Here is a 27,811-nt window from a genome sequence, read left to right on the forward strand (position 1 = left end):
AGCTCCCACTGACTCGTCCTGGTTTTTTTTTTTTCTAGTGAGCTTTGCACTCTCCAGAAAGATCCATGCAGATATTTTATGACCAAATCCACAGTCTCTTGTTTCAGCTGTTGTCTGAAAGAGGCAAATTGGCTTTAACAAGCTCATTATCACAGATGAGGAGAGGAAAGAAAGTCCAGCTGCTGATGGTGGAACAGACAACATATCTCCTCTTGACCTTCAGTCCCCTTCACCCCTCCACCCTCTGTCCCTGGAAAAATCCCCACCCCATCGTGCCATGGTGTGAATCAGCACCTTTCTCTGGAGCTCTCCAATTAAGATTCAGCACTGCTTGGAGAGCAGCAGTCGGCCCACACTGGACTAATTAATTTTTCCTGCCTGAGTAATTACAGTCCAGAGGTGACCATGAAAGCCAAGCAAATCAATTTGTGTTTTACTGAGATCCTCATCAGTCACGGAGCACTAACCAAGAAGAAAAAAAATGACCAGGGACAGAGCTGGCCCCTGAGCAGCAACCAACAAAGGTTGCTCTGAAACTGCTAAACTTCGGTGCTGGCAAATGTAGTCTTCAAAATGTTTTTGTTTTGTTTTGTTTTTTTCAGGTTTTTTTTTGCCCAATCACTCTGCTGCTCATAAATTTAAACTCCATCTCCCTCACTGGCACTCACATTCCCTGCAATTGGCTCATTCCAGTCAAAAACCCTTCAAAGCTCAGTTTATGAAGATGAGCACAATCGTTTTGCAATTCTCTCAGCAAGTGTGTGACTTTCCCACTTTCCAAACAGAGGCAATCTGCTGCTCTGCTGAGCCAGTGCAGTACCACCAGCAGCTGAACCTATCTCCCAGGAAAAGCTTTCCCAAATGTGCCAAGGATGTAAACAGACAGCTGTCTCCACACACCACTTGTTGATACACTTGTGAAATGTCTTGCTCAGCCATAACAGAGAACATCCCAGAGAAATCTCGTCTCCTGAAGCCAAAGATTCCATCTAAATTTCTCCACGGAGTTCAAGCAGTGTTTCACTGGTGGTATGATGGAGAAGATCAAGTTTTTTCTGCTCTGCAAAGAACTGGACCACAGGGCTCTCCCAGGGGATGTGAGGATTTGTGGACAGGAGTTGTCTCACCTGGAATGATGCAGGTGGAGTGGAAGTGCCAGCTAGGAATGACCTTTAACATCCCTTCCAACTCAAACCATTTTAGTTTGGGATGTCTCAGGATGCCTCATCCCTCAGTGGGGTCAAGGAAAGCCACAGTCAATCCCATTTGTCTTCCTCAGCACTGATCAGAGAGGAAGTTACTTTCCCTTAATTTGCAATGTTGCCCAGGCCTCATCTGCAATGGAATCAAGCTCTTGGCAGACATCCCACCTGAAATCACAGCTCCCTCAGCACGTCCTGTGATTTTTCAGCAAATCTGAGAGAATCCAGTGCTGTGAGGTGAGGGAGCTGGACTGATTCAGACTCTGGGATGTCACAGTGCATGGACACACCTGAGCAAGTGGAGAAGGCTGCTCAGGTGCATCTGGCTTTACCTTCCTCTTTAAAATAAATATCTGTGCCTGCAGACATGCCTGTGGGGGTGTGGGATGAGCCTCACTCTAAGCCCCTTGTACAGATGGTTGTCTCTGGCAGTTACGTCAAGGCTTTGAGGGTACTCAGATGTGGCATCAGCTGCCTGCTTTATTTGTGCCTTTGGAGCTGTTGTGCACACACAATGGAAATCTGCCAAAGGCTTTCCAGGATGCTCCTGTCACAAGCAATCCTGCTGCAGCCATGTCCATCAGGACTCATCAAAGGTCAGTGGCAAGGGTCTCAAAGCCAGGATCAGCCAGGAGGAGAACGGGATGGAGTGGGGAGAACACTTCTGCCCTGATATTGATCTCCACATTCCCTTGTCCAGCAGGCATTGGATGGTGGGGCAGCATTGCCCTGAGAGATATCACCCTGCTGCACCCTGCACATGGATCCTACACCCTGAACATGGACTGGTTCATGAAGAAAATGTCACTGCCTGGGGAGGAGCTCAGGTTTGTCACTGAGGTTCCATAATGGAGCTGGATGATGATCAAAGTGATCATCAGAGGCTCTCTGCCCAGATTTGCACAGTGATAGGGATTGCTCCATCCCTGGCAGTGTCCAAGGCCAGGCTGGACAGGGCTTGGAGCAACCTGGGATAGTGAAAGGTGTCCCATGGCAGGGGTGGAACAAGATGGGCTTTAAAGTCCCTTTTCAACCCAGACTGGTCTGGGATTCTGTTTAAGTCCATGGCCCATCATTCAGAGAAGCCACCTTCTACAAGAAGCTGATCCTATTAACTGCACTGCAGTTGGCATTTGGGTTTTTTGTCGTTTTGTTTTTCTCCCCGTGCACAGAAGCTGGTTGGGGTTTTATTTGGCCACCCAAAATGATGGCTTATTTCCAGAATGGACTTTTCCTGCCAACACATTTATTTTTAGACATAATTGCTCTTCAGTTCCTCCCAATGAGCGTGCTTTGAGGAAACGCTGCCTTTGGAAAGGCCCAAGCCCTGAGTTCAGCAAGAATTTGCAGAGAGGAACGTAATCGTTGGGATTTTTCGCTGTGCTCTTTCTCCATGCTTCCTCACCATCATCCCACTGCTGTCAAGGCAAAGACCTGGTTTTTTTTTGACTCTCCCAACCTCAGCAAAGCGCAAACCGAGGCAGCCCGAGGCGCTCTTACCGCGATGAATGGCGCGCCAAGAGCTCTTTGTCCTTCAACGCCACTCTGAGCGTGGCAAACCCACCCCGTGGCTCATGGAGGATGATAAAAACACCACAAATTATTTATCAACATGGTCATCTGAAAGCCAATTGGTGGTGGCAATTACCAAATTTGCACCCCAGACTAATTACCTCTCACTGTAAGATAAGAACCTCCCCAAATTTCGCCCGCCCCTCGCGCAATGGCGCCAAGAAGATGATTTCTCTTGACGTGATGAACTTTTGAACCTGATGGAAAAAATCTTTTTTTTTTTTTTTACAAGAGAGTCATCGAAAGTTCATTGCCCTTTCTCACATTTGCACCACCAAAGGGACATAAGGAAAAACATCAAGTGTAATATCCGTCAATGTTAGTGAGGCATTCAGAATATATCACCGATGCATAAATAACCCCCATGAAACTCCAGTGGCAGGGGGAGATTCTGGAAGAACTGAGATACACAACAATATTTAATTATAAATTGCATCAAAATTATTGTCTTTACTCATCAAAGGGTGTCTCACAAGCATTCCTTTGGTTCAGATGTGAGCCTGAAATCCTGGGTGCCCCCATCCAAAAGATTGGGATTTTTCTTGGTTGACTGGCTACTTTTTCCTGCCAAAGCTCATAAAAATCCAGACACCAATTTACTTAACACGAGGGGTGTGAAATCCCCACTTAGGGAAGGTGAAATTAATTGGAAAAGAAAAAAAAAATCATAAATCCAGGCCACTGAGCAGTTTGAATTGGCGAGCTCTCCTGTGACCTTGATTTGTTGTGGTTTTATTTTCCTGAAATGTTTTTCCCAACACAAGTTGGGTGGAAAAATCCACTGGAATCACCAAACATTGGGTTTTCCTACCTTTTGTACAGAGCAGCGGGTGTGTACTCTTTGTTTAAGGCAAAGGCTGATGGAAAATCTTCCTGGTAGGAGCAGCAGGAGGAAGTGGGTGGGAGGAACTCCAACTCTCTCTAGGGATTAAAGACTTGGAAGCTTTTTGTGCTTTTCAAAGCAACACCTCCCACTGTCTATTCTTGACTTGAGGCTGTCAGGGTCCTCTGATCCTCAGTGCAGACCATGGTCACCATCCCCCTGTGCTCCCCTCAGCCTCCCCAGGGCTGTGTCTGAGTCTGAATCCTGCCCCATGGGGTCTCTGCGGTGCAGAATCACAGAGTGGTTTGGGGGGACCCTGAAGATCATAATTCCTGTTCCATGAATGGCCCATGGGCCACGTCCCTGCTGCAGCTTTTTCTGAGAGTCTCCAAAATCTCCCAGCACAATGTTGGAAGCCAGGGTCCAACTATGCTTTGTTCATAAAACAATGTTTTGGAGCCTTCACAGAGACTTGCTTTTAAGAATTGTTTTCTACACTGATATCTAGGACTATGTTTTTCAGCTCTCATTGAGACTTGTTGATGTGTCTCTGAGGAACTCAGAGAGGCTTCTGTTTCAGACTCCAACATCTCCCCCTCCTCTTTTGAACCATACAGATTCTCTTAACAGATTTATTAATCATTGATTAATACAGATTAATATAGATTCCCTTAACAGATGTATTAATCATTGGAAGCTGCTGCTGCCAATACCTGTGTTAAGAAAATTCTCTGGAGCACTTCCACTGCTCCAGAATCCCAGGAATTCTGTGGGTCAGGGATGATCCATGCAAGAAAGAAGTTCAGGCTCACATGCTTGGTGTTGTCTGTGATGAGAGACTCTGGAGACTCTCAGACAAAACTGCTGCCCACAAGGCTGTGGATAGAATGGGAATGAGTCGCTTCCAATTCAAACCCCTCTGTAATCCTACATCAAAGGACCCCAGCAGGGCAGAGGTTCCAGGCACAGACAGCAATAGGGAGGCTCAGAGAAGCCCAAGAAGGATATTGGCTGTGGTCTCACACTTAGGATGAGATTATTTGTTGTTGGATGCTGCTGGGAACCAGGGAAAAAGCAGCCTTGAAGCCTTGGGTTTCATAGGCTGCACAAAGACAAGAAATTATAACAATGATTAAACACCTGCTGGAGATGTGAGAAACATGATATTTTGAAGAAAGCATGTTTTCAAAGTGGTGTTGCCTTCTTGGACCAATGAGTCTATTCTATTCTGTATTGCACAAACTACCCTATATAAGTGTAGTGTTTCTTTAAATAAAGCTCTCTTTTGCTCTCCATTACACCAAGAACTATGTTGCATTATCCTTTTTGCTGCTCTCCTATAGCACAAATGCAACAATTACTCTGACAGCCTGAAGTCTAAAACAGATGTTAATTTGGAGAGAGCTAAAGGCTCCCTAATCTTCAATCCCTGGAGAGATTCTTCCTTTCAAACACACACACATGTTAAATAATATGGGTAAAGTACCATCACATGGAGCTTGTAGGAAGCTGGAATCATTGCATCCCCATTTCTGTGCCACTGGTGAGGGACCCATTCACTGCTTCCATGTGCTCACTGCCAGCAGAGCTTCTATTCCTGCTGCTGAAAATGCACATTTGCTCTTTGAACAACAACCTCCCTCCCAGGGAGCTGTGTGGGAGCATGGGGAGAGGGAAAGGAGGAAAGAAACTGTCCCAACTGGAGATAGCCCCAAATTGCTGCCTTGCTGCCAGCTCCCAAGGTTTGTCAAAATATATCTGGATGGGGAACATTGTGTTGGGTTGATGTGGCCAGAAATGTATATTCTATCACCATCTGTGGCACATATTATCTGCTAATGGGCCATCTTTAAAACCAGCTGGGGCAATCATCTTTATCTTTCCACAGCCCATCCTCCCTCCTGGAGATATCTCCTGTTCATGGCCAGTGAGTCCCAGTGCATGACTGATAAAATTGCATCATCCCACTGGGAGATGCTCCAGCCAGGGCAGGAGCCAAGCCTTTCCTACCCAGATAAAAACTGACATTTTGGACACCAAGGTACCTTCTTTCCACTGCATTCCAGAGGAAAGCCAGACCTTTCCACATCATCCCTGCACCTTCAGAGGAAACTGCACCTTCTGCAGGAGCACTGCTCCAGCTGAACCACATCTGCCCCTGCAGGAGGATGCAGCCACCATTGAATGGGACTGCTGCCACCACCCTGACTGACTGACGGGTGTCAGCTTGGATTCTGACTCTGGCAGTGTTTGGGATTGTTCTTTGTAATATTTTAATTTTCTCAGTAAAGAACTATTATTCCTATTCCCATATCTTTGCCTGAGAGCCCCTTAATTTCAAAATTATAATTTGGAGGGAGGGTGTTTACATTTTCCATTTCAAAGAGAAGCTTCTGCCTTTATTGGCAGACACCTGTCCTCCAAACCAGGACAAACACAAAAGACAACATGGAAATCTTACCCACAAGGTGTGAACATCCCACTCTCTGGGATCCAGCCACCACCTCCATGGATCTCAGAGGGAGAGGGAAAGGGGCAGGGAACAGCTCCAAGCAATGCTGGCTGCAGGAGTAGCCCTGTGCTGGCTTGAGGATGTGATCAGAGACGTGTGGGGTCATTAAACCCTCCCTTAATCCAAGCTTTGTGTCAGTCCAGAGCAGGCAGCCCTGACAAGGATCTGCTGTGGGAAAGGAACAGGAATCAGCCTGGGACACCCAGCTGACTTTCACAGCTCCACCGTGGAGACAGGCCATGGAATAAAGGGGAAAAAAAAAACATACAAGTGCAGCAGAAAGAAATCTGAGGCTCAGTGAGGAACACTGAATTATTAGAGAATTATCTGGCAGATATGCAAGGAGCAAAGTGCTGAAATGGAGATGCTGTACTTGGATAGGAATGGACAGCAGAAGGCACGGGAAAGGGCACACAGAGCTTTGAATCAGCTTAATATTTTATATAAAGAGCAAGACACCTTAAATCATTATGTCTGATTGAGAGTGGCAAAACAACTGAGCAGCAGATTTCCTAGAGGGAAAACCAGCTTTTTTCTAAGTGATACAGAATGCAACCATTTTTTTGGTCTTTTGAAAAGCTGCAGAATTTAAGTTAAGGAGGAAATAAAGTCAGAGCAGCATCTCCTCCAGACACCAAGGCAGCAGAAAAAAGCAGAAATGTGCACAAATAATTATTTCCTATCTTCAGGTATTTCAGACATCTTTTGTTTATTGAAAAAAACAAGTGCAAACTCAAACATTCTTTCCATGTACCAGTGAAAAAACAAATTAGGTTTACATCTTTCCAGTGAAATAAATTAATTATTGTTTAATCTTCCCCCTCTTTCCCCCCTCTAATAAATAAATGCGAAAATAAATTAAAAATAATGTAAATATCAATATAAAATATTAATATAAAATTTAAAATAATAATAAATATAAAAAGGGCTATTTAATCTGATCAAAAAGAGTTTTCCATATTTATTCCCTGCTGCCATTTTCACTCCACCAGGCTGTGCTGTCCATGTGGATTTATTGTCACAGCTCACTGAGACTCGCTGCCTGTTACCAGGGTTTGGAGCATGTTTTCTTTGTAATAACCCATTGCCATTTTCTACACCATCCCTGGATTTATGACATTATTTATTCTCTATAAATTCCCATTGCTTTTTTTTTTTTCCTAATGGCAATTTCATCCTTTGTTTCCCAGACCTGAGGGCTGGGGGTGCAGAGCTGAGGGTTTGTTGCACTCAGTAAATGAAATTATTGACACACCTCCAGCACACACATCCATGTGTGTCCAGATTTGATGCTAATAACACATTTGAAAAGAAAAAACTAAGAGTCCAGGAAGGATGGAAATGAATAAAAAATTGCATTGTGTGTTGAATCCTTTCAACCAGAAAAAAACAGGATATTTTTTCAAAGTCCAACCAATCCTCCCCCAACAATTGCAAGAGAATCATCTGCCTGACCAGCCAGACCAGTGACTTGTGACATTTTCACATGGAATGATCTTACCTTTGGTTCCGAATAACATCTGTAAGATATTTACATTTGGAAAACAAAAAGAAGAAATCATACTTGGAATTTTTAATTTATTCTACACTTACTCGTGGGATACACGAATTTGTGGAACCAAAAAGGGTCATTTTCAGCCTCATTAAATTCCTCAGGGATCGTGTGCATGGTTTTAATTTTTTTTATTTGATTTAGCAAAACCAACAAAACTCAGCCAAAAAAGAAATTTCATTTTGATTTGAGCATCCTGCCCTCTCTCTATGGTTTGGTAAATGAACAATTGATTATTCCCTTTCCACTGCATGACCACTGACACTGCATTTATTTCCCTCTCTGCAAATCTTCCCATTGAGAGCATTCCCAGCTCCATAAATTCTCATGAATAATGTACTAACGAGCATAAATGTGACACTTTCATATATGTGGCCTGATCTGATTAATTGAGATCCACAACATCCTATTATCTATGTTATCTCACCCTGGCAGTTTATATATATTAGATTGACCTGAAATACACTTTTAATTGATTTTTATCAACAAATCTGAAGATCAGTGGTTTGATTTTACTGTGCTTGTAGTGAGCCTGGATCTTCACTTAAGTTGAGCTGTATTTCATACTTTGATGGATTTTCCATTAAGATCACAAGAAAGAACCTTATTTAGACATTAAAATGTTAAACAAAACATTGCATAAAGGACTAAGACAGGAGAATGCAAAACAGTAAAGTTAAAATTCTTATTAAAAAAAATATACATCAACAACGACCAAAAGAAGTTTGATACAACAGAAAATAAAATTAATAATAGAACTGTGAAACAGCTGGGCTAGGAATTAAAAAAAAAGGAAATAAGTCCAAATTCAGTGCTAATAATCAATTAAAGTGTGGAAGGAAGGTGCTTGATAGAACATTACAATTCTTAATTTGAGCCCCTCTAAAGAACAATATTTATCTCTATTTATCTGAAGGAGGAATGAAGCCTCAGAGCCTCTGGTTGGAGTTGGGAAGGGTCATTTCTGAGGGATGCTGGGGGATGGCCCCATTTGGGCTCCCAGACTCATCTGCACAAAGCCATGGCAGGCTCAGGCTCACAGCACTGGGAACATATGGGAATTCATATTCAGCATATGGTAATTGCAGATTCCCTTGCAAATGTGCCTGGGAAGACCTGAGGAGTGAAAGCTTTCAGTGTGTTTTGCCACTAAAAGTTGGGATTTGGGAAGGAGTTACAGCTCCTAAAGGTGCTGGGGGCTGTAGGAAATTCACTTGGTATGTGCCTGAGCAAAAACATCATGGAAAGGGGAGCTCCTGGTGGAAATGGCCCAGCAATGAGCCCAGATGCTTCTTGCACTTGGTTTGGCTGCTGAACGTCCTGAAAGCAAAGTAAAAAGGATAAAAAAGCCTTGATGAGCACAACCAAGTCCTTGATGGGAGAACTGAGGCTCTCACTGACTTATTTTGGTGGCAGAGGGATGAGGGAGGCTGGAAAGTACAAAATGAAGGGGGCAGACCCAGAGAGAGCTGGAGAAAACATGAAAATATTGGATGTGAGGGAGGAGTTCCTATTCCTACTCCTATTCCTATTCCTATTCCTATTCCTATTCCTATTCCTATTCCTATTCCTATTCCTATTCCTATTCCATTTCTGCATCCTATTCCTATTCCTATTCCCATTCCCACTCCCATTCCCATTCCCATCCCTATTCCTTCTCCTATTCCTATTCCTATTCCTATTCCTATTCCTATTCCTATTCCTATTCCTATACTGGATGAGTTTAAGGTCCCTTCCAAACCAGTCTCGGATTCTATGGAGGAAAAAAAATTGTCAAAACCATGGAAATCATATATAAGAAAATATACAAGAGGAGGGATAAACACACAAAAATGGAACACTGCAGACAGTGGATAAAATGCCTTAAGAAAAATGCCTTCTATCTAATAATCATTGGTAAATCAACTATTATACAGGAGTCTGCAACCCAGAAAAAGCCAAGGAAAGGAAGCACAATAGAAGCACTGCCTCAAAATATCAGATTTTATACATTTATGACACCAGCACATTCCAAAAAGGCAGGCATATTTTTTTTTTACAGCTCTGACTAGCACCAGATAAGGGAAAAAACAGGCAGAGGCAGACAAACAAGCAGGAAATTGCATGGGAAGTCAACATCAATGCTCTGGGAATGAGCAGAGCTACAAAGACTTCACTGCATTGAGCCGAGGGAGAAAGCAAACCCAGAGCTAAGCAAAGAGAAATTAAAATTTCATGCAGGGTCTAAGGCAGTATAAGACACAAATACACCAGAAAGGATATTTATCAGCCAAACAACACAGGGATTGTTACTTTCAGCAGTAAATTAAAGGAATGCTGACATGAAATCAGAGAGAAATATTCCATACAAACCCACAGGAGTGAAATGGGTAAGCAGACATAAAATATTCAGTCAGGATCATGCATCTGCCAGCAAGGGAGAAATTGTTTCTGCTACCCAGAACTGCAGATATTGGTGTAACTTCAGAGCCAAGAGCTCCAAGATGGAACTGACCTCCCACACCTCCTTTTGCACAGAGAGGACCCTGAAGGAGCTGTGGAAACTGATGGCACAGAGAGCATCAGTTGTGGCACAGGGAAACCCACCAGGAGCTTTGCTGGGGTCTTTTAGGGAACTGTGGAGGTGGGAAAGCACTGAGAGAGGTGCCCAGAGCAGCTGTGGCTGCCCATGGATCCCTGGAAGTGTCCAAGGCTGGATGGGGCTGGGAGCAGCCTGGGACAGTGGAAGGTGTCCCTGCCCATGGCAGGGGGTGGAACAAGATGGGCTTTAAAGTCCATTCCAGCCCAAACCATTCTGGCATTCTCTAATTCCATGATTATTCCATGATTATTCTCTGATTCCATAATTATTCCATGTTTATTCCATGATTATTCAACGTTTATTCCATGATTGCATGAACCACAGCACAAACACCAGGACACCTGGAGGGTTCACTGCTGGTGTTGCAGGTGAGAGCAAACACATCCCCAGATCCCAGAGACTGGGAAGAGGATCTCAGGAACTCAGGAAAAATCACTCTGGGCTGGAGGCTGACCCTCAGGGTGGGCTTGATCAGGAAAGGTCAAAGTGACCCCAGCAGTGGGTCCCTGGCCCTGGCTTTGTTCTGGGTGGAGCTGAAGTTCAGCAAATCAAGGTTCTCCTGGGGCAGAAATCCAGGTGCTTGGAAGACTGGACAGTTTTGGGGATCATGATTTACTTTGGAGCCTGAGCTCACATGGGGGTCTCAAGCAGGGGTTGCTGAGACCTAGATCTGGATCTGCTCCAATTCACTCTTTAGGACCCTGTAACTTCTGAAAATTGCAGCTCTACATTCCCAGGATAGATTCTGATTACACAGCAGTTTCCTCTCAGTGTTTTTCCACTGAGTTCTGCCTGACTTGCATCAGTGTGATGGGAGGGAATTCTCAACTACTCAGCACTCACTGCTGTGCCTTCCTGGGGTGTAGTGGATAAGCCTGGGAGGGGATTTGGGGCTGCTGTTGGCACCAGCTGGTTTTCAAAGCAGAGCAGTTACTGGGGGAATGGATGGCAGGGGCCAGAACAGCTCTGTGCTGTCACCTTCCCTTCCTGGAGCAGGAAAGGAAAAGCTTACAGCCTGGGAAATCTAAGTTTTCACACTAGACACATCCAGCTGAGATTCCTTTTTAATGGCTTGCTCTGAGAGTAAGGAAGCAGTCTGGAAACAGCCCAGGCAAGACCAGTTTCACATTTGGACAGCAGCAAATCCCCTCTCCAATGTCACAGAACCATGGAATCTTCAGAGCTGGAATGGACCCACAAGGATCACAGAGCCCAACTCCTGATCCTTGCCAAGACAACCCAAGGATCCCACCCTGTGCCCAAGAGCTTTGTCCAAACACTCCTTGATCTCTGTGCCAGATATTTTGCCTCTAGCTACATGAAAGACTCATTGCTCTGTTTTTATCACCAGGTTTGAGTGCAAGTGCTCCACCTCCCAGAATATCCAGTAAAGTGTCACCTCTCTCAGGTTTGTCAATGGTCCTGTGCTCAGGATCCTCCCTGAATTGTTTGCAGGTTCTTTCTGCACTCAGTGGAAGGTGTCCGGCACTGGGCATCACAGAGGCACTGGAGGAGAAGTGCCCTGATCTCACACAGGGCTGGGAGGTGAAATGGGGAGCTGAGAGGGTTCCTGGTGCAGCAGGAGGAGCTGCTGCCCCAGGCCAACCTGGCAGCACTACTGCTGAACCTCTGCCTTCCTTGGGAAGCTTTTCAGGTGTGCCCAGAGAAGTCCTTGGGAGCTGATCCTGACTCCTTGGATTTTAGCTTTTATATTTTTCTGAATCTCTGCAGCTTAGTGTGTAACTCTGAAACTTCATATTAGGTGTTAATGAGATTTCTTCAACTCCTTCCCAACCAGAGAATCAAGGACAACTGGTAAAAAGCAGAAACAGCAGCTAAAGGAAGGGGGCAAGGCGGGGGCTGAGACTTCATAGCCTGGAGCTGTGGTTGGATAGCTGACCCCAAGATGTGGGGTCAGTTTTTACACTTATAAAAGTGTAAAAACTCGTGACTGGGATCCATCCTGGATTTGACTTGAGTGTAGCCCCAGCCACACTCTTGCACTGCCCACAGTGGATCCTTTCAATAAATTCCTATTTTATTCTATTTTATTTCTTCTACTCTGTCCAGTCTCTGTTCCCAGGCAACAATCCTGACCCCATTATCTGTTCAATAGGTTTCCAACAGAGATCAAGTCTTACCCCAGATGAAGACAACACTGTTCCCTGAAATGGCCACTAGGGTGGGAGGTGAACTTTAATTTAAGGCAATTAATGCCTTTACTGCCTTCCTAGTCCCTGCTCTGTGCTTGCTCTGCTCATGGGTTTGGGGTCAGGGTGGGTCCCTACAGCTCAGAGCCCCCTGGTCCCTCTCAGGGATCCTTTTTTCCCAGTTCTGCTCCTGTGGCTTGTAGCCCTTGCTGCTCACCACGGGCTCTTGGGAAGAGCTGTCCCTGCAGGAAATGAGGCTCCCTCCGTCCCCAGACCCCTTCAGGTATTTCCAGGACCCCATGAAAAAGGAAAAGCGAACAATACAGCTGTGTGGTGCTAGGAGGACTGGAGCTGGTTTAATTCCAAGGCTTCCCATCCACCTTGCCTGCTGACATTTTGGGGCTGTGTGGGCTGATCCTGAGCAGAGATCAGAGCTGGAGGATCCAGGCTCTGACCCAAAGATCCAGGAGGACCCCCCAGCTCTGTGCCCTGGCTCCAAGCACACAAGTGTCTCATGACCGCAAAAATATTTGCCACAGAAACATCAAACCCAAGCTTCTCCTGACAGATCCAGGCAGAAATTCCTTTTTCCTTTGGAAAAGAAGTAGGAGGTGACAGAACCAGACACACAGATCCGTGACTATGAGCTAAATTATTGATGTTCTCTTCTTTATGAGTCAAAGTCTTTATTGCAGCTGAATGTTGGAGTATGACAGCCAATGGTCTGTGCAGACTGTTCACTGCATTATTTATATCAATCATCTGAGCTACACCTTGTTCTCTTGATGGGGGCTCTTCTAGGGTTGAAAGATCACTGCAGAGAAGAATTTGTGGATAGTAATTAAAATAAAATCAAGTTCATTATCATAGGACTTGATCCTTTCACTGATTTACAATAATCCTTTACATATGTGATTTTTTTTGGGTTTTTTGTTTTGTTTTGTTTTGGGGTTTTTTTTCTCCACTTTTTTTTTTTTTTTTTTTTTTTTTCCACAGGATTGTCAAGGGAATAATATTCCCATAAAAACAGCTGGGATTTACTCCCAACACAGGGTTCAAGCTGGGGGTTGGTTGCTTAGACACTGAAATGCCTTGAATTTCCATCTCCTCTTCACAATTGCTTGTCAATCCATTGGACATTGATACCTCCATGAATAAAGAAGGAAAATCATCACTGAAATTCTAAGCTAAAATACTCAAACACATGCACATATAAATTTACAGCATATTTTAACTAGAGAACAAGTTAGTGACAGAGTGGATAATTTATTGCTCCACTTGAGGATTAATTATTCAGACTAAATGGTTTAAGCAGGGTAACAATGATACTTGTTTCTCTTGTAGACATTTACCAGGCACTAAACAAGTTCTGGGCATGTTTTCCCTTTTTAAAGTAATCAATATCTCTCTTGTTTCTTTACCTTCATATTTACAGCCAAGCAGGATTATTTGGAAAAGGTGGGACAAAGTGTTTAGAAAGGAAAGCCACAAGCAAATGCTTCAAACTTTACAATTCACATTTATTTTGAAAAAATGTTTTGTTAAAAATACTCCTACAAAGGCATTGGAGCAGCAGGTTTCTGTTTCCTTTATAAATACATCTGATTTATTTCTTTATTTCTTTATTTATTCTCGGTAACATCGAAAGACATCTGACAAAGCCAGGGAAGCCCTGGGCTGAATGGAAGACACATCCCTGTGTAACAAGGACCTGCACGCGATCTCCTCATTCACAATTTAAAAAAATACAAATGCTGTCATGAAAAGTGTTCTGTTGTCCTCAGGGTCACGGCCAACACATGGGAAGAGCAGGAACCCAGGACTGGGCACACCCTGGAGCCTGGCTGGATCCTGGGGCTGGTGGCAGGGGAGGACAGGACACAGTGGTGACTGGACACCCTCATCTTTGGGTGGCTGAAGGACTCACCCCATTTCCCCATCCAGCTCTTTCCATAGCCACGACCTCGAATTCAGAGCCTGGCAAAGTCTCCTGTCCCTGAAAACCCTCCCTGTGCCATTGGCAGTGTGATGGGTTGATGTGACCAGAAATGTGAGCTCTGTCCCCATCTGTTAAATCCGAGTGGGGCAGTGACCCTGATCTCCTGGCACATATTCTCTGTTAATGGGCCATCTTTAAACCAGCTGGGACAATAATCTTTATCCTTTCCACAGCCCATCCTTCCTCCAGGAGATATCTCCTGTTCATGGCCAGTGAGTCCCAGTGCATGACTGATAAAATTCCATCATCCCACTGGGAGATGCTCCAGCCAGGGGAGGAGCCAAGCCTTTCCTACCCAGATAAAAACTGACATTTTGGACACCAAGGTACCTTCTTTCCACTGGATTCCAGAGGAAAGCCAGACCTTTCCACATCATTCCTGCACCTTCTGAGGAAAACTGCCCCTTCTCCAGGAGCACTGCTCCAGCTGAACCACATCTGCCACTGCAGGAGGATGCAGCCACCATGGAATGGGACTGCTGCCACCACCCTGACTGACTGACGGGTGTCAGCTTGGATTCTGACTGTCAGACAGGCAGCTTCTCCACAAACCCTCCAGGGAGGGACATCTGCCACCAGATGCTGTCACACCCTGGGAGGACCCCACAGCAGATCACAGGAACCAGTGATGGAGAATTCCCTGCCACAGCTTCCCTGTACCTCACTGCCACCTCCCTGTCACCCCTCCCTTCCCTCTGGGACATTCTTGGGATTTGGTATCAGCTGGGAAAAGATCCTCCCTCCAAGGAATCTTTTGGAATGGGAGCATGGACAGCTTCATTGGCTCTTCTGCTCCTCAGAAGCCCATGGATGGTATAGGAAGGGGGTTTGGATACCTGTGAGATAACTCTCATCCTGAGAGGGGATATCTGAGCTCCCAAACTCACCTATGTCCTGCTTCCCAGGGGCTCTCTAAGCTCCCAAATTCCTGGTTTTGCACCCCAGGGGCTCTCTAAGCTCCCAAATTCCTGGTTTTGCACCCAGGGGCTCTCTGAGCTCCCAAACTCCCGTTTCCTGCTCCCCAATGCTCTCAGACCATGGCTCAGGGAAGTGAGAAGGGCCATGCCTTTATTTGGGACATGCTTGGAAGCACCAGGCTCATTTATCCAGCAAGAACTGTGACATCTCAGGTCTGGCTTCAGGGGCTGGAACATCCCCAGGCTCCCCAGACTTAGACCAGGGTCTCAAAGCTCCCTGGGTGGACTGAGTTCACATCAATACAGACACAAGGCCAGCAAAGCCTTTCCAAAGCAATGCTGGAAACACAAATCTTGTTCTGACACTGATGGATGTGCTCCTTCACCTGTGGCCAGGGCTGGACTCTTTTCCCAGGGAAACACTGACCAGGCATCTGGACACACCAGACCTGCTTTGATACAGCTTTTTACTGCTTTATCCAGGAAGATCTGTGATGTGAGGTGGATGTTTCTAGGAAAAAAGGGAGGAAAAGGGGGGATTTTTTCATGGGAAGAGCTAAGCAGAGGTTCCCTGCAGAGATGAGCTGAGGCAGCTCCAAGGAAGGGAATCCAAACTGAACAAACCAGAGAAAGACAGAGCTGAAGGAGGAGGGCAAGCAGTGACAAAGAAAAGGGTGCAAGAGTGTGGAGAATTCACTGGAGGAGGCACCCAACAGAAATCTCCAGTGCAGGGGCTGTGGATCCACAAGAGAAGAAGCAGATGCAATTCCCCATCCCTGCAGGGTGGCAGGGGATGTGCTGTGATGAGAGGAGCACCCTGAAGAGGGGAGCAGCACAGCCAGGGCTGGGGCAGGAGAAGCTGGGTGATGCTGGAGGATGCACCAGGAACTGCTTCTGGTCAGGGCACCCACAGACCTGCAGCTCAGTCTCCAACTCCCTCACCCTCCAGGGAGGCTTTTCCTCCTCCCCTGCTCAAACCAGGCTCTTCACAGCTCAGATCCCACCTGGGGGACACAGGGATGGCCACACTGCTCTGTCCCTCTACCCATGGCTGATCTGGGCAGGGGTCACTTGCCTGGATGCCTCCACTTTTAAACAGCTTGAAAGAAAACTCTGGAAGGACGGATGGTCAGGATGGCTTCTTCAGACCTAAGGAACCCAGCCACACCTCACAGCCTCACCCTGAGCAAATCCTGGCTCCAGAACCATGGAGGATTTTGGGAACTCCTGCCATCTGAACTTTATTTCTCTGTACTTTCCCTGTGGAAAGCCTGGCTGGGCTCTAGGACACACTGGAGCTGCTCAGGTAGGGTGGGGATGGTGACAGTGGTCACTGGGAGCTGGGCTGGCCAGCACAAAACCCAGAGCCCTGAACCTTGGCTGCCTCACAGCAGGGCTGGACTGTCCTTCACCGAAAGCTGTGATTTTCCCAATGCTCCTGGAATCCTAGACACAGAGGCTGGGATTTTTAGAGGAAAAAAGACCCATCAGAAAGCTGATAAACCCTCCTCCTGGAGATCAGAGCCCAGCCTGGGCCAAGCAAGAAGCACAAGTGTACCAAACCTGTCCCTTCCCTGGTCCCTGCAGCTCCCAGGGTCTCCAGGGACCCTGCCCCACATTCCTGCAGAGGGACAAAAACCCCTGCCCATGCCAAAGAGCTTTCCACTCGTGCCACCAAGGCAGACCAAGCAACAAAGGGTTTTAATGCCTGATCTAAGCTGTCCCCAGGATATAAAGAACAAATTCAGAGCTGGGCCAGCACTCAAAACCAAACTCTGCACTTAATCCCTGCCTGGATCTTGTCCTGGAGCCCTCAACACTCAGTGCCTGCTCTGGGGCCCCTCTGGGATTTCCCTGCACTTCCCCAGCCCAGCTCTGAATTGCTCCATTCCACCAAGAACTTTTTGCCCACTTTAGAAGCTTGTCCAGTCTCCTTTCCTGCATTTTAACCCTTGAGGCAGCTCTGACACCTCCATTTGGACTCCCAAACCAGCAGCAGGTCACAGGCTGAGCCACCCAATGCAGGGGGACAAATCTCCCTGTCAGAAACCAGCCTAGAGCAGAGGAAGGACAGGCATGTGTTGCAAAGCCCTCCTAAGGCTCATGAGAGAAGGTTTGAGTTAAAAATGCTTCCACAGAGAGCTTCTACATCCAGCACATGATGGATCACCCAGCCAATCTCCCTTTTTGTGCTTTTCCAGCTGTCTGAGGCACTGATGCCCCACTGCAGCTCTGAGCCCCAGGGATGCCTTGGGATACACCAGAAATTGGGAGGAGGAAGCCAGTGGTTTCCTCTGACATGGGAAACCCTCTGGCTCCACACTGAAATCCTTCCCCAGAAAGAGTGAAAATGGAAAATCAATGATGCCTGATGGAGTCTTTGGGCTTTTAAGAGCTGTAGAATGTGTCATTCCCAAGAACACAAGGATTTCTGCAGGAATCCTGTTACACACCCTGTGCCCCCAGGCGTCTGGGACCCAGAAAAACTGCAAGAGGTAATTTTGTGTCAAGGAGATTATTCTTTAAAAAGTTTGTCCAGTCACCTGTTCAATCCCAGAATAGTTTGGGTTGGAAAGGACCTTAAAGCTCATCCCATCCTACCCTCTTTCTACTATCCCAGGTGCTCCCAGCCCCATCCAGCCTGGCCTTGGATATTTCCAGGGATCCAGGGGCAGCCACAGCTGCTCTGGGAACCTGTGCCAGCACCTCCCCACCCTCACAGGGAAGAATTCCTTCCTAAAATCCAATCTAAACTCATCTTCCTTTAGCTTAAAGTCATTTCTCCTTTTCCTATCAATCCATCCAGTGCTGTGTATCCAAGTTCCACCCTTTAATCACTGGAATATTCTGGTTCTGCTTCCCCTGACTTCAGGCTGTTCCTGTCAGGAGCAGTGGCTGCTGCTTTCTCACCTTCCTCACGTATTTACCAATTTCAGGGCATGAAAATGAATTTTTTATCATTGTGGTTTACCTCTGCCAGAGCCAAGAATCAAAATCTATTTATCTTTTATACCTCCCACAGACTTCTGGCTCTTACAGAAGCCCTGATCTGGCTGGACTTATCTATGTATTAATATCTTCATTTCTGTGTATCCCTTTTGAGTGGAGGGGAACAAAAGCATCTCCAGCATTTGCAGAGCCAGCACATCAAAAATTCACTGGCTCATGACCTTGTGTGAAGGCTCCTGAATGCCAATATTTGAGAGCAATCAGAGATTTATTCTCCACCAGCAAAGGCCAAGCCAGGCTGTGGGTTTGCCACACCATCTGTCCCAGACTGATTTTATCAACCTCCATCTCCCAACCCAGCCCACTCAACCTGGAAGTGCAGACCAAAGGCAATTTGGGAAAAGAGGAATCTGGATGCCAGCTCCATCCTCAAGTAGAGTAACTCTCCCCAGTGCTCATGGAATCCTGGGATGGTTTGGGTTGGAAAGGACCTTAAAGATCATCTTGTTCCAACTCCCTGCCATGGACAGGACTTCTCCTTGAACCCTTAACATTAGTTTTTCCTAACACAGCTGTTTGGCTTTTAAAGACAACATTTATTCCTTCCCTCCCAGACTTAGCTGGAATAAGCAAAGGATGGGTAATGACACCTGTGAAGAGCTGCAGAATGACCCCAAAGGTCTAGGGAAAAATTCCTGAAGTTTACTGGAACAAGAGAGCTGGAAATGGATCAATCAAGTTGGGTTTTTTTCATGAAGGCAAACTGGGTTCCTGATAAAAAATGAGGCATGCAAGGCAGAGCTGGGGTTTGATGCAGGGGTGGCAATGGGGGCACTGGGATGCCCCAGTGGGATCAGACAGGAGAGAGTGGCACTGCTGCTGCACTCCTGCACAGCTCACAGAGGAACTTCTTGCTGAATTTAACAAGGAGAAAAAAAGGGAGAGATACTGCTGAATAAGTTTCAAGACAGCAGGAATGCAGATTCAGGAAAAGATTTGTGGGGAGAGAGAACTTCTTGCTTCCAGTCCCAAATTTCTTCAAATAACATTTGTTAGTGGAGTTGGCAGGAGTTAACACACAGGGACAGCAAGGAGGTAAATTCCAGGAAATATTTGGAGAGTACAGGGAGTTTTCTAGGAGAGCAGTGGAAGATTGGAACACAGAAGAAAGCAAACACAGGCCAAGGTTGTGTCCTGTATTTGGGAAGGGCAAATTACAAGAAGAAAAGACATCCTGAACAAGTTCAAATAAAAAAGGCCAAAAACGTGACTGCAGATTGAAAAAAGTCGAATCCTGTAAGTGAAGAACTTGCAAATATGTAACATTTTTGAGGATGGAAAAAGACCTACATTAAATCAGCCTCAAGTCAGACATGCAGGAAAGAAGATGATTTACAGTAAAACCATAAACTCCAAAGCAAAGCAGACAGCAGTGACACTTCCAGTACTCTGGATTTGGACATCCAAGGCAGTCCCAGATTTATTGCATCATCAGAGGCTACAACTGTTAACAATGCAGCAGAGTTCAAGCCCTGACTCCAGCATTCAGATAAATCAGCCTGGCAAAGAGAACAAGAAGTTTCCCCAGCTGCTCAAACCCTCCAAGAGGTTCTGTCTACACACCAGCCTGGGTGATGATCCCTGGGAAAGAACCTTTCCTTTAACCCAGAGGGCAAGAACAGCTCCAGGGAGTGTGGGGAGAGCCCTGGAACTGCTGAAGGTGCCTCAGCCCAGCTCAGCCCAGCTCAGCTCAGCTCAGCTCAGCTCAGCTCAGCTCAGCTCAGCTCAGCTCAGCTCAGCCTAGCCCAGCCTAGCCCAGCTCAGCTCAGCTCAGCTCAGCTCAGCTCAGCTCAGCCCAGCCTAGCCCAGCTCAGCTCAGCTCAGCTCAGCTCAGCTCAGCCCAGGGAAGCAGGAGCTGCTCCAGGGAGGGAGCAGGGTCCTGGCTGGGCAAAGGGAGGCTCAGAGGAGCCAGTGGGGCCAATCCTGAAGGCAGAGCTCCCCAGATGAAGCTCTGCTGTGCCCTCAGGTCCTCTAGCCCCTGCCTCACCCTGGCCCCTGCAGAGGAGCCCTGGGATGATCCCAGTCCCCACTGGGATCACAGCACCAAAGGAACCTGCAGCAGAGGGGAGCCCTGGGACAGCCCCGTTCACCTGGAGCACACAGAAACCCCAGGCAGGGATTGCTGCCTTTGGAAGGCTGTCATGGGGAGGAGAAGCTTCTCAGCTGCTGAAAAGCACAAATCCCCACCAATTCAGGAGAGGCAGCTCTGAGGGTTTGCCAGAGAGGAGAGCAGATCCTTCAGGGGGTGTGCAGCTCACAGTGCCCTGCTCTGTATCCTCACAGCCACCAGGACAAGTGATTCCTCATGGTTCAGCTGTCTTACAGGTTTGGTTTTCCTTCCTCCTTCACACCCCTGGGCTGTAATTCCAGCAAATGGGCTGGTGGCAACAGCTCCAAATGACCCACAAAACAGATTTTAACTTTTTACTGCCCACACATGCTTTGCTTCCTCTGCTCTACCCTGTGATGCTCTGCAGATCTGAACTCATCATTGCCCAACCTGCTCAGCATTGCCATGGGATGACCCTCAGCAGGAGATGGGGAGGGGAGAAGGGAAGGGCTGGGAGGTAGCTCAAAAGGTAGAGGGGAAATGTGAAAATTGCAGCAAGCTGCCTGAAAATCCCCACGTGATGATTTTTGTTAAGTACCCACACATGCACACATGCACATGCACAACAGCATTTCACAGTGTCAATGTCAGCAAGTGCCTTTCCCCCTTTTCCCCTTGGAATTTTCCATCAGACTCCCATTCTGCAGCAGCACACTGGAGACCCATGACATAAATATGTTATTGTCACTCCAGTGCCTCTGCCCTCACTCTGCAGCATGTGCCAGAGGCATTTACAACCAGAGCACTTGACAGGAACTCTGTGCTCCCAGGAAAGCTGAGGGATGCAGAAAGCTGCAGTGTTTTCTGGACCATGTCTGTTTTAGTCCAGCTCTCCATTAGTCCTACACAGCCAAACACAGATGTCACAGCCATGTCTGGTACAAACAGATGGGAAGGTGTTACTTTCAGCACCACCACCACGGGATTTTTGGTCAGAAGAAGAGATAAGGATGTGCTTTCTCTGTCCTGCAGCTGGGGGCTGTGGCACTGGCACCTGTCCTTCACAGTGGGCTGGGTCTGGCAGGTAGATATGTCTGAAGCAGCCAGGGGGGACATTCAGTGCATTGAGACAAAAATTCTCCAAATGAAGAAGACCTGAAGTGCCCTGGGTGGCTCTGGAGGGATGCTGCCAGGGCACTGCTGCTCCTGAGTGTCTGCAGGAATGCAGGGGGTGGCAGAGAACAGTCAGGAATTGTCTGGGGAGGACAAGTGAGGGGCATCATGTGCTCCTTCCACATGGCTGCCCCATGGGAATGTGCTGGTGAGTTTTGTAGGAAGAGTTCTTGTGGCAGAGTCTGTGGCTGGGCACTGGCACAGCCCCATCCAGGCAGCTCCTGTGCCTGTGGCACAGTGACAACAGCTCCTTGTCACAGCACAGCACCCACAACGTGGGACAGACACCAGGGGAGGCTGCCACACCTCACCTGCAGCTCCTGCTGTCCCTGTGTGCCTCTGCAACACTTCCTGGGGTTACTCAACCCCAGTGATCCCTGTCCTGTCAAAGCTGAGCCATCATCTGACCAGGGGTGAATGCTTTTTATATGCAAAGGCATTCCAGGGATATTCCAAAGGCATCCCTTTGGATACACAGGCTGCACCAGGCTGGATTTAGGGCTCTGCCCACCCAGGTACCACCTGCACAGCCCTGTAGGGAGGTGCTGGGGCTCACAGGGGATGCACTGACTGAGCACAGTGACACCCAGCACACACCCCACCACACAGAGCTGCAAACACCAGCACAACACTGCTCTGGGGATTTTGGATGAACAGGGGCTGCAGGGACAATTCCTTCACTGGAAGCTCCTGCTGCTGGAGCCCCAAACCCTGGCACAGGGCAAGAGCTCAGGAAAGAAATCTTGCTTGTGCTCTGATGCCACTCACAAGGGCTTTGTTGTTGGAGCTGGTCTGGCAGTAGAAAATGCTAGAAGTATTTAATAAATGGCCTCATATTTTACAAGCAGTCTGGGGAGATGATGTCTGGCCACAGAGGTCTAGACAGCTTGGGATTTTCATCCACAGCAGACATTTTCCTCTTGGATTCTGCTCCTGGAAAATGCAGCCAGGCAGCTCCCAGTGAATGTGCCTTCAACAGCCCTGGCTGCCAAAAACAAGAGAGGCCAGGAATGATGTGGCAGTGGCAGCCAGGGGCTTGTAAGGCCATGGGCAGGAGCAGGGTGGGGAAATGCCACATGTGGGCACTACAGAGGGTGTGAGCTGGTGCTGTGCAGGGAGAACAGCCTGATTCTCACTTGCACTCCCTGTGCTGGGCTGGTGCCATTCACACACCCCAAAGACCTGCTCAGGAACCAAGAAATTGTTCTCAGTTTTTATAATCCCATTGATTGGTCATTCAGCTTCAACCACAGCACTCTGGAGAGCTGGGATTAAGAGTCTGCTGTCCCAGTTTCTCTTTGATGTGGGGGACTGAACCTGAAGCTGCATCACCCACAAAGGGACAGGGTCCCCAAGGCACAGCTGGCACCTGCAGGGACCATCCCCACCTGCAGACAGCACAACCCCCACCCCAAAATGCTGTGCCACGAGCTCCTCTGAGAGGACTGGGTTTGCCCTGCCTTTCCCTGCACCAATCCAACACCTTCCTCAGCAGCCAGACATTTCCAAAGGGCTCTGAAGCCAGCTGGAGTCATCATTCCCTCACAAAACCCAAACACTCTCCCACCTTTCCCTCCCAACCTCCCTGTGATGCTGCTCACACCCAAGCTGAGCTGGTTTTTTTTTTTTTTCCTTGGCAAACACCTGGAACCCAAACAGCCACAAACATCTGTGGTGCCACGACCAATTGGAAAGAACAAATAAGCAAACGGGAGGAAATGTGCATATAAAAAACCTTTTTCTCCTGTCATATGGTCAATAAGCTGCAATTTTTCCTTCCACAGGGAAGGGATGATATGATGCTTGGAGATGTCATTTCTTTGTCATTTAAAAAAAACCCAAAAAAACCCAAACCCTCAACCAACTGAAAATTTCCAACCCCAAACTCACAAACTGGTGTTAACAAAACAATGTAAAAGGACAAATCTCCCAACAATGACAACTGAAAAATAAAGGTACACGTCAGCATTTGTAATCAAAAACTACTACATACTGTACTTGGGAAGTCTTCTGGGAAAAGATTTCATTGGCATCTAGAAAGGACAGCACTAAAAGTCTGGAGCAATGATATGTGTGAGACACGATGCCACTGGAGGGTGGATGGACGGACCCTTAGGAAACTGTCACTCACAAAACTGTTCCATGACAAGAGAAAATAAGAGATGTAAAAAGGATTGGTTTTCCCCATCCCCACCCCCCCACCCTCCCCAGGCATTACAGATTCCTTCTCATTTGTTGGAAACAGCTTCCTCTAGTCTTAGTTTATTTGTTGTGTTTTTGTTTTGTTTTTTTTTTAAAAAAAAAAAGTCTTCAGCTTTTGAAGAAGTCCATCAGTTTGTGAGATGCACTTGGTTCCACAGCACCAAAAGCTTCAGCTCTCCCCTTGGAGCAGCTCTCAGGGGCTCTGGGGAAGGGCCTGGCTCAGCATCCCCAGAGCCCATGACAGGAAGAGATGTGCTTCTCGTGGCCTCTCCTTGCATTCCTCTTCCTGGAGAAGTCCCACTGCTCCAGAGGTCTCTGGTCCAGCTGCAGCAGCCTTGTGCAAGAGGAAACATGAAGCTGCTTTTTCTCTTCCTTTGGAGACTCCCATTGGTCTTGGAGCCCTTTTCAAGAATGCAATTGCTTTATTATTATTTAAAAATATTTTGCAGTCTGCTCGTTTTGTTGTATTTTTTTTTTCAAAATAGCTGTCTTTTTTTTTTTTTTTTGTTCCCTTTTTCCATTGCTTAAATTCTAGAAGCTCTTGGTGACTCCTCATTGCTGAGGACAGGGTGTTCCCTCCTGCTGCTGTGATTCTCAGAGCAGCTTCCAGTCTGTGCAGAACACTCAGGACCTGGAGCTTGGACACACAGGGGCAAAGGGGAGCAGGGCCTCAAGGAGGAGGAGTGGGAGGACAGGCAGCTCTCAAACCTCCACAGACTGGATTTGGTTCATCTGTGCTCTCATCACCTGGATACTGTTCAGGATTTTCTTCTGGTGTCCTGCTAAAGTGACCCCGACTCGCAGAATGTCCCTTTGGGAGGAAAGGAAACAAACACAAACATCAGCAGGGATTTTCTCACAGCACAGCAAGATCATAGATGGTATTTAAAATTAACTTTATACCCAAACCATTCTGTGATTCTGAGTCCATGAGACAGGAATGTAGGGAGCTGAAATATCCACAGATTTCCTCCATGAATACAACAAACAGATGCTGTGAAACTTTCACTCTTTAACTTTTTGTTGCTTACCCCAATCTTTGCACTTTCCACCTACCTGCAGCACCCTCAGAGTCCTGAACCTCAACAGAGAGTGTGAAATCAAGTGCCACAGGCTCTGCTCTCTGCTTCTGAGTCGATTTGTCTGACATTTTTTACTCTTGTACTGTTTTGGATTTTCTTTCATTTTGTGACACACTAACCTGTTTTTTCTACCCCTGGAGACACAGACAGGGATGTCCTGCCTCTCCTCAGTGTAGCTCTGACCCCCATATGCAGATGATGCTGCTCTTGATGCTTTTCCTTTCAGCTGGTAAGACCATGAAGTGATGAATATTTGCACTTATCCTTTTGTTAAATCATGGCAAATCTCATTTTTGGGCAGCTTCTATTTTTTATAGATGCAGACATCTGAGAGAAATAAAAGTTATGCCAAGAGCATGAGTGTGGCTCTAAATTGATCCTCTCCATATCTCCAGCTGAGTTTGCTCTCATTTTCCCCTTGGTGAATAAACCTCAGTCATGAAATCTTCAGATCTTCTTCTCCCCATCAGGGGATGGGAGGCCACAAAACCCAAATGTGACTTGAAGGAATTTCAGGTGTCTTTTGAGCTTGAGTGTTAGGAACAGATGTTTAAAGGGAAGAGTGGCAAAACCTTTGCCATGTTTAGAGTAGAGGTTATTGAGCAAAGAAGGGCAAAGAGGAGCTCCAAAGAGTGGAAAAAATTCTTCATCCTGTCTGTAAACCACAATAAGACTGTGGCTCTGCACAATTCTGTGATTCCAAACCTTCTGCCCTGAACATTAAATATTGGATTGGATATTGGGAAGGAATTATTTCCTTTTTGGCCAGGGTGGATGGGGCTGGGAGCAGCCTGGGACAGTGGAAGGTGTCCCTGCCCATGGATTTAAGATGAGCTTTAAGGTCCCTCCCAACTCAAATGGTTCTGTGATTTTTGGAATAATTGAGTGTCCCAGATGTCCCAGCCTGCAGACAAACCAGTGAGAACTCTTTCCTGCAGGTCTCTGTTGGGACCATGTGGATTTGGTGAACTGAATAAGTTTGCAGGAAACACTCACACTCTGCTGGCTCTCCAAATTTGGATGAACCAGCAGCTCCACTGACTCCCATCAACTTCTGCAAAGGCCACTGAACATCAGGGGTGGTGTCAAGTCCTGTTACACAATTTTCCAAGGAAGAAGGACTTGGGCTGTCCTCTGTGTTGTACATCCAGCCAAGCAGGTGAGGAATGTGGGATGGAAATTTGTCAAAACTGGTGGGACATGAACTGAGGATGCTCTTGGGATTGTGGTGAAGGCTCTTGGAGAAGACTTGAGGGACACTAAGGGACTGGGAGAGGTGGCATTCAAGGGATAATGAGCATGACTGTGAAAGAACTGCCAGCATTGCTGGACTGGCTGCATCCTGCTTGCTGTCAGATATTGCAAAGGCAGAACCAGGCAGGGCTGGGCTGTGGTCTGATTCCTCTCTTTGGTCAAAGTTCTTGCCTACCCTTCACATTTCATGGGCTGTCTTTCTGCTGTATAAACACAGCCAACACTGTGCCCCAGTCAACCCCAGGGCCTTGGGATTGCACTGCAGATGTCCCAAAACAGTCAGAACTGCCATGGGGACTTCTCAGCAGCAAATAAGAACTTAAAAGCAGAGAAGGTCACAGTGACTGTTTGAGTGAATGGATTCTGACTAGATTTAAGCACCAAATCCAAAAACCTCCCAGGCCACCAGGCTCAGAGACACTGCAGCCTTACACACAGCTCTGATGCTTGGCCCTTTCTGAGGGTTTCTACAATACCTGCAGCCAGCCACAAACCTTTCAGCAGAGGCATCAAGGTCTCAGCCAGCCCCAAGGGATTTCCAAACCCACCAGAAGAGGGACTTCAGCTGCCTGATTTCTCTGAAGGACTAGCTGAGAATGTGTCACTGTAGGATGGATTTTGTAGATGCAGGACATTTTTTAGTGGATGCAGCACAAACTTGAAACCAACCTCCACAAAAGGATCTTACCAAGGTGTGTGAGGGGATGTGGCAGAGGCTGGAAGAGGCTCTGCTCAGTGTGGCAGAGCAACAGGCTGAGACACAATGGCAAGAAACCAGAAAGATCCACCTGAACATGAGGAAGAACTTCTTCATTGTGTGGGTGGAACAGACTTCCCAGACAGGGTGTGAAATCTCTTCCCACAGATAAAATCCTGAGTGAGGAGCTCTAGAAATCCCTGCTGGAGCAGGAAGGTTGGACTGGAACACCTCCAGTGGTCCCTTTCAACTGTGAGCACTCTGTGATTCTGCCTTTCTCAGGCAGAACTCTTCACCATGCTTGTCTCCATCAACACATCAGCCATCCAAGAGGACTGCAGTTCAGAAAGTTCAGAAAGTTCAGAAGTGCTCTGGAGAAGTGTCTGATGCCAGCCTGAAATCTCTGTTTCATGTGGTGGTTTGGACACCAGTGGCAGAGATGTTCATTTTCACAGTGATAGTGGGGAGAGGAATTCTGCAGGTGCAGAGTGACAGATACACAGTCTGGAGACTGAATAAAAATGGCTCCACAAAGCAACAGTTCTATAAAAGTAAAACTACATCATACAATAATAACATCTAATTTAATACCAATTGATGCAAAACTGCTGGGACTTTCCCTTGTGCTTTGGGACTCAAAACCTGGGCACTTACTCTACAGTCATCTGAGATACTACATCAAAGGTGGTGAAACCAGCACTGGCAAAGCTCTCCTTGTACTGGCTCATCTTGATGGCATCCAGCCACTCATCCACAGTGTTGAAGCTGGTGTAATCTGGGATTGTGCGGTCAAGGAGGGGAAGGTTCATCCTGAAACACAGAAATGGGCAGTGAACTGACCAAGAGCTGCAAGCACAACTGCTCCTGCACCCTCCAGCAGCTGGATCAGCATCACTCACAGTGCAGGCACTGCCCTGGATTGTGGAATTCCACCCAGGAATCACTGTTGTGCCAAGGGAAGGACTGTGCAGATACCAGGGAAACCTTTTTGGATTGGTTCATGCAGGAGAGGCAGGAGCCATCAGAGATGAGGGAT

The 27,811-nt window shown here is 47.0% G+C and overlaps 1 protein-coding gene across 4 annotated transcripts in view; it reads right to left on the reverse strand.

The window, feature by feature from the left end:
• Positions 1 to 23,261: 23,261 nt before the first annotated feature.
• Positions 23,262 to 27,811, reverse strand: part of EPHB2 (EPH receptor B2) — a 123,656-nt gene continuing 119,106 nt past the window's right edge. For all 4 annotated transcript variants that reach the window (XM_079326068.1, XM_079326066.1, XM_079326067.1 and 1 more), the window contains exons 15-16: positions 27,430 to 27,585; positions 23,262 to 24,553 (exon numbers count right to left, since the gene is read on the reverse strand). In XM_079326068.1, coding sequence (XP_079182194.1) covers positions 24,445 to 24,553; positions 27,430 to 27,585 — 265 coding nt within the window. In that variant the 3' untranslated portion in view covers positions 23,262 to 24,444. The remainder of the gene's footprint in view (positions 24,554 to 27,429; positions 27,586 to 27,811) is intronic.

This window comes from Erithacus rubecula (assembly GCF_903797595.1).
Source record: "Erithacus rubecula genome assembly, chromosome: 24".
NCBI lineage: Eukaryota > Metazoa > Chordata > Aves > Passeriformes > Muscicapidae > Erithacus > Erithacus rubecula.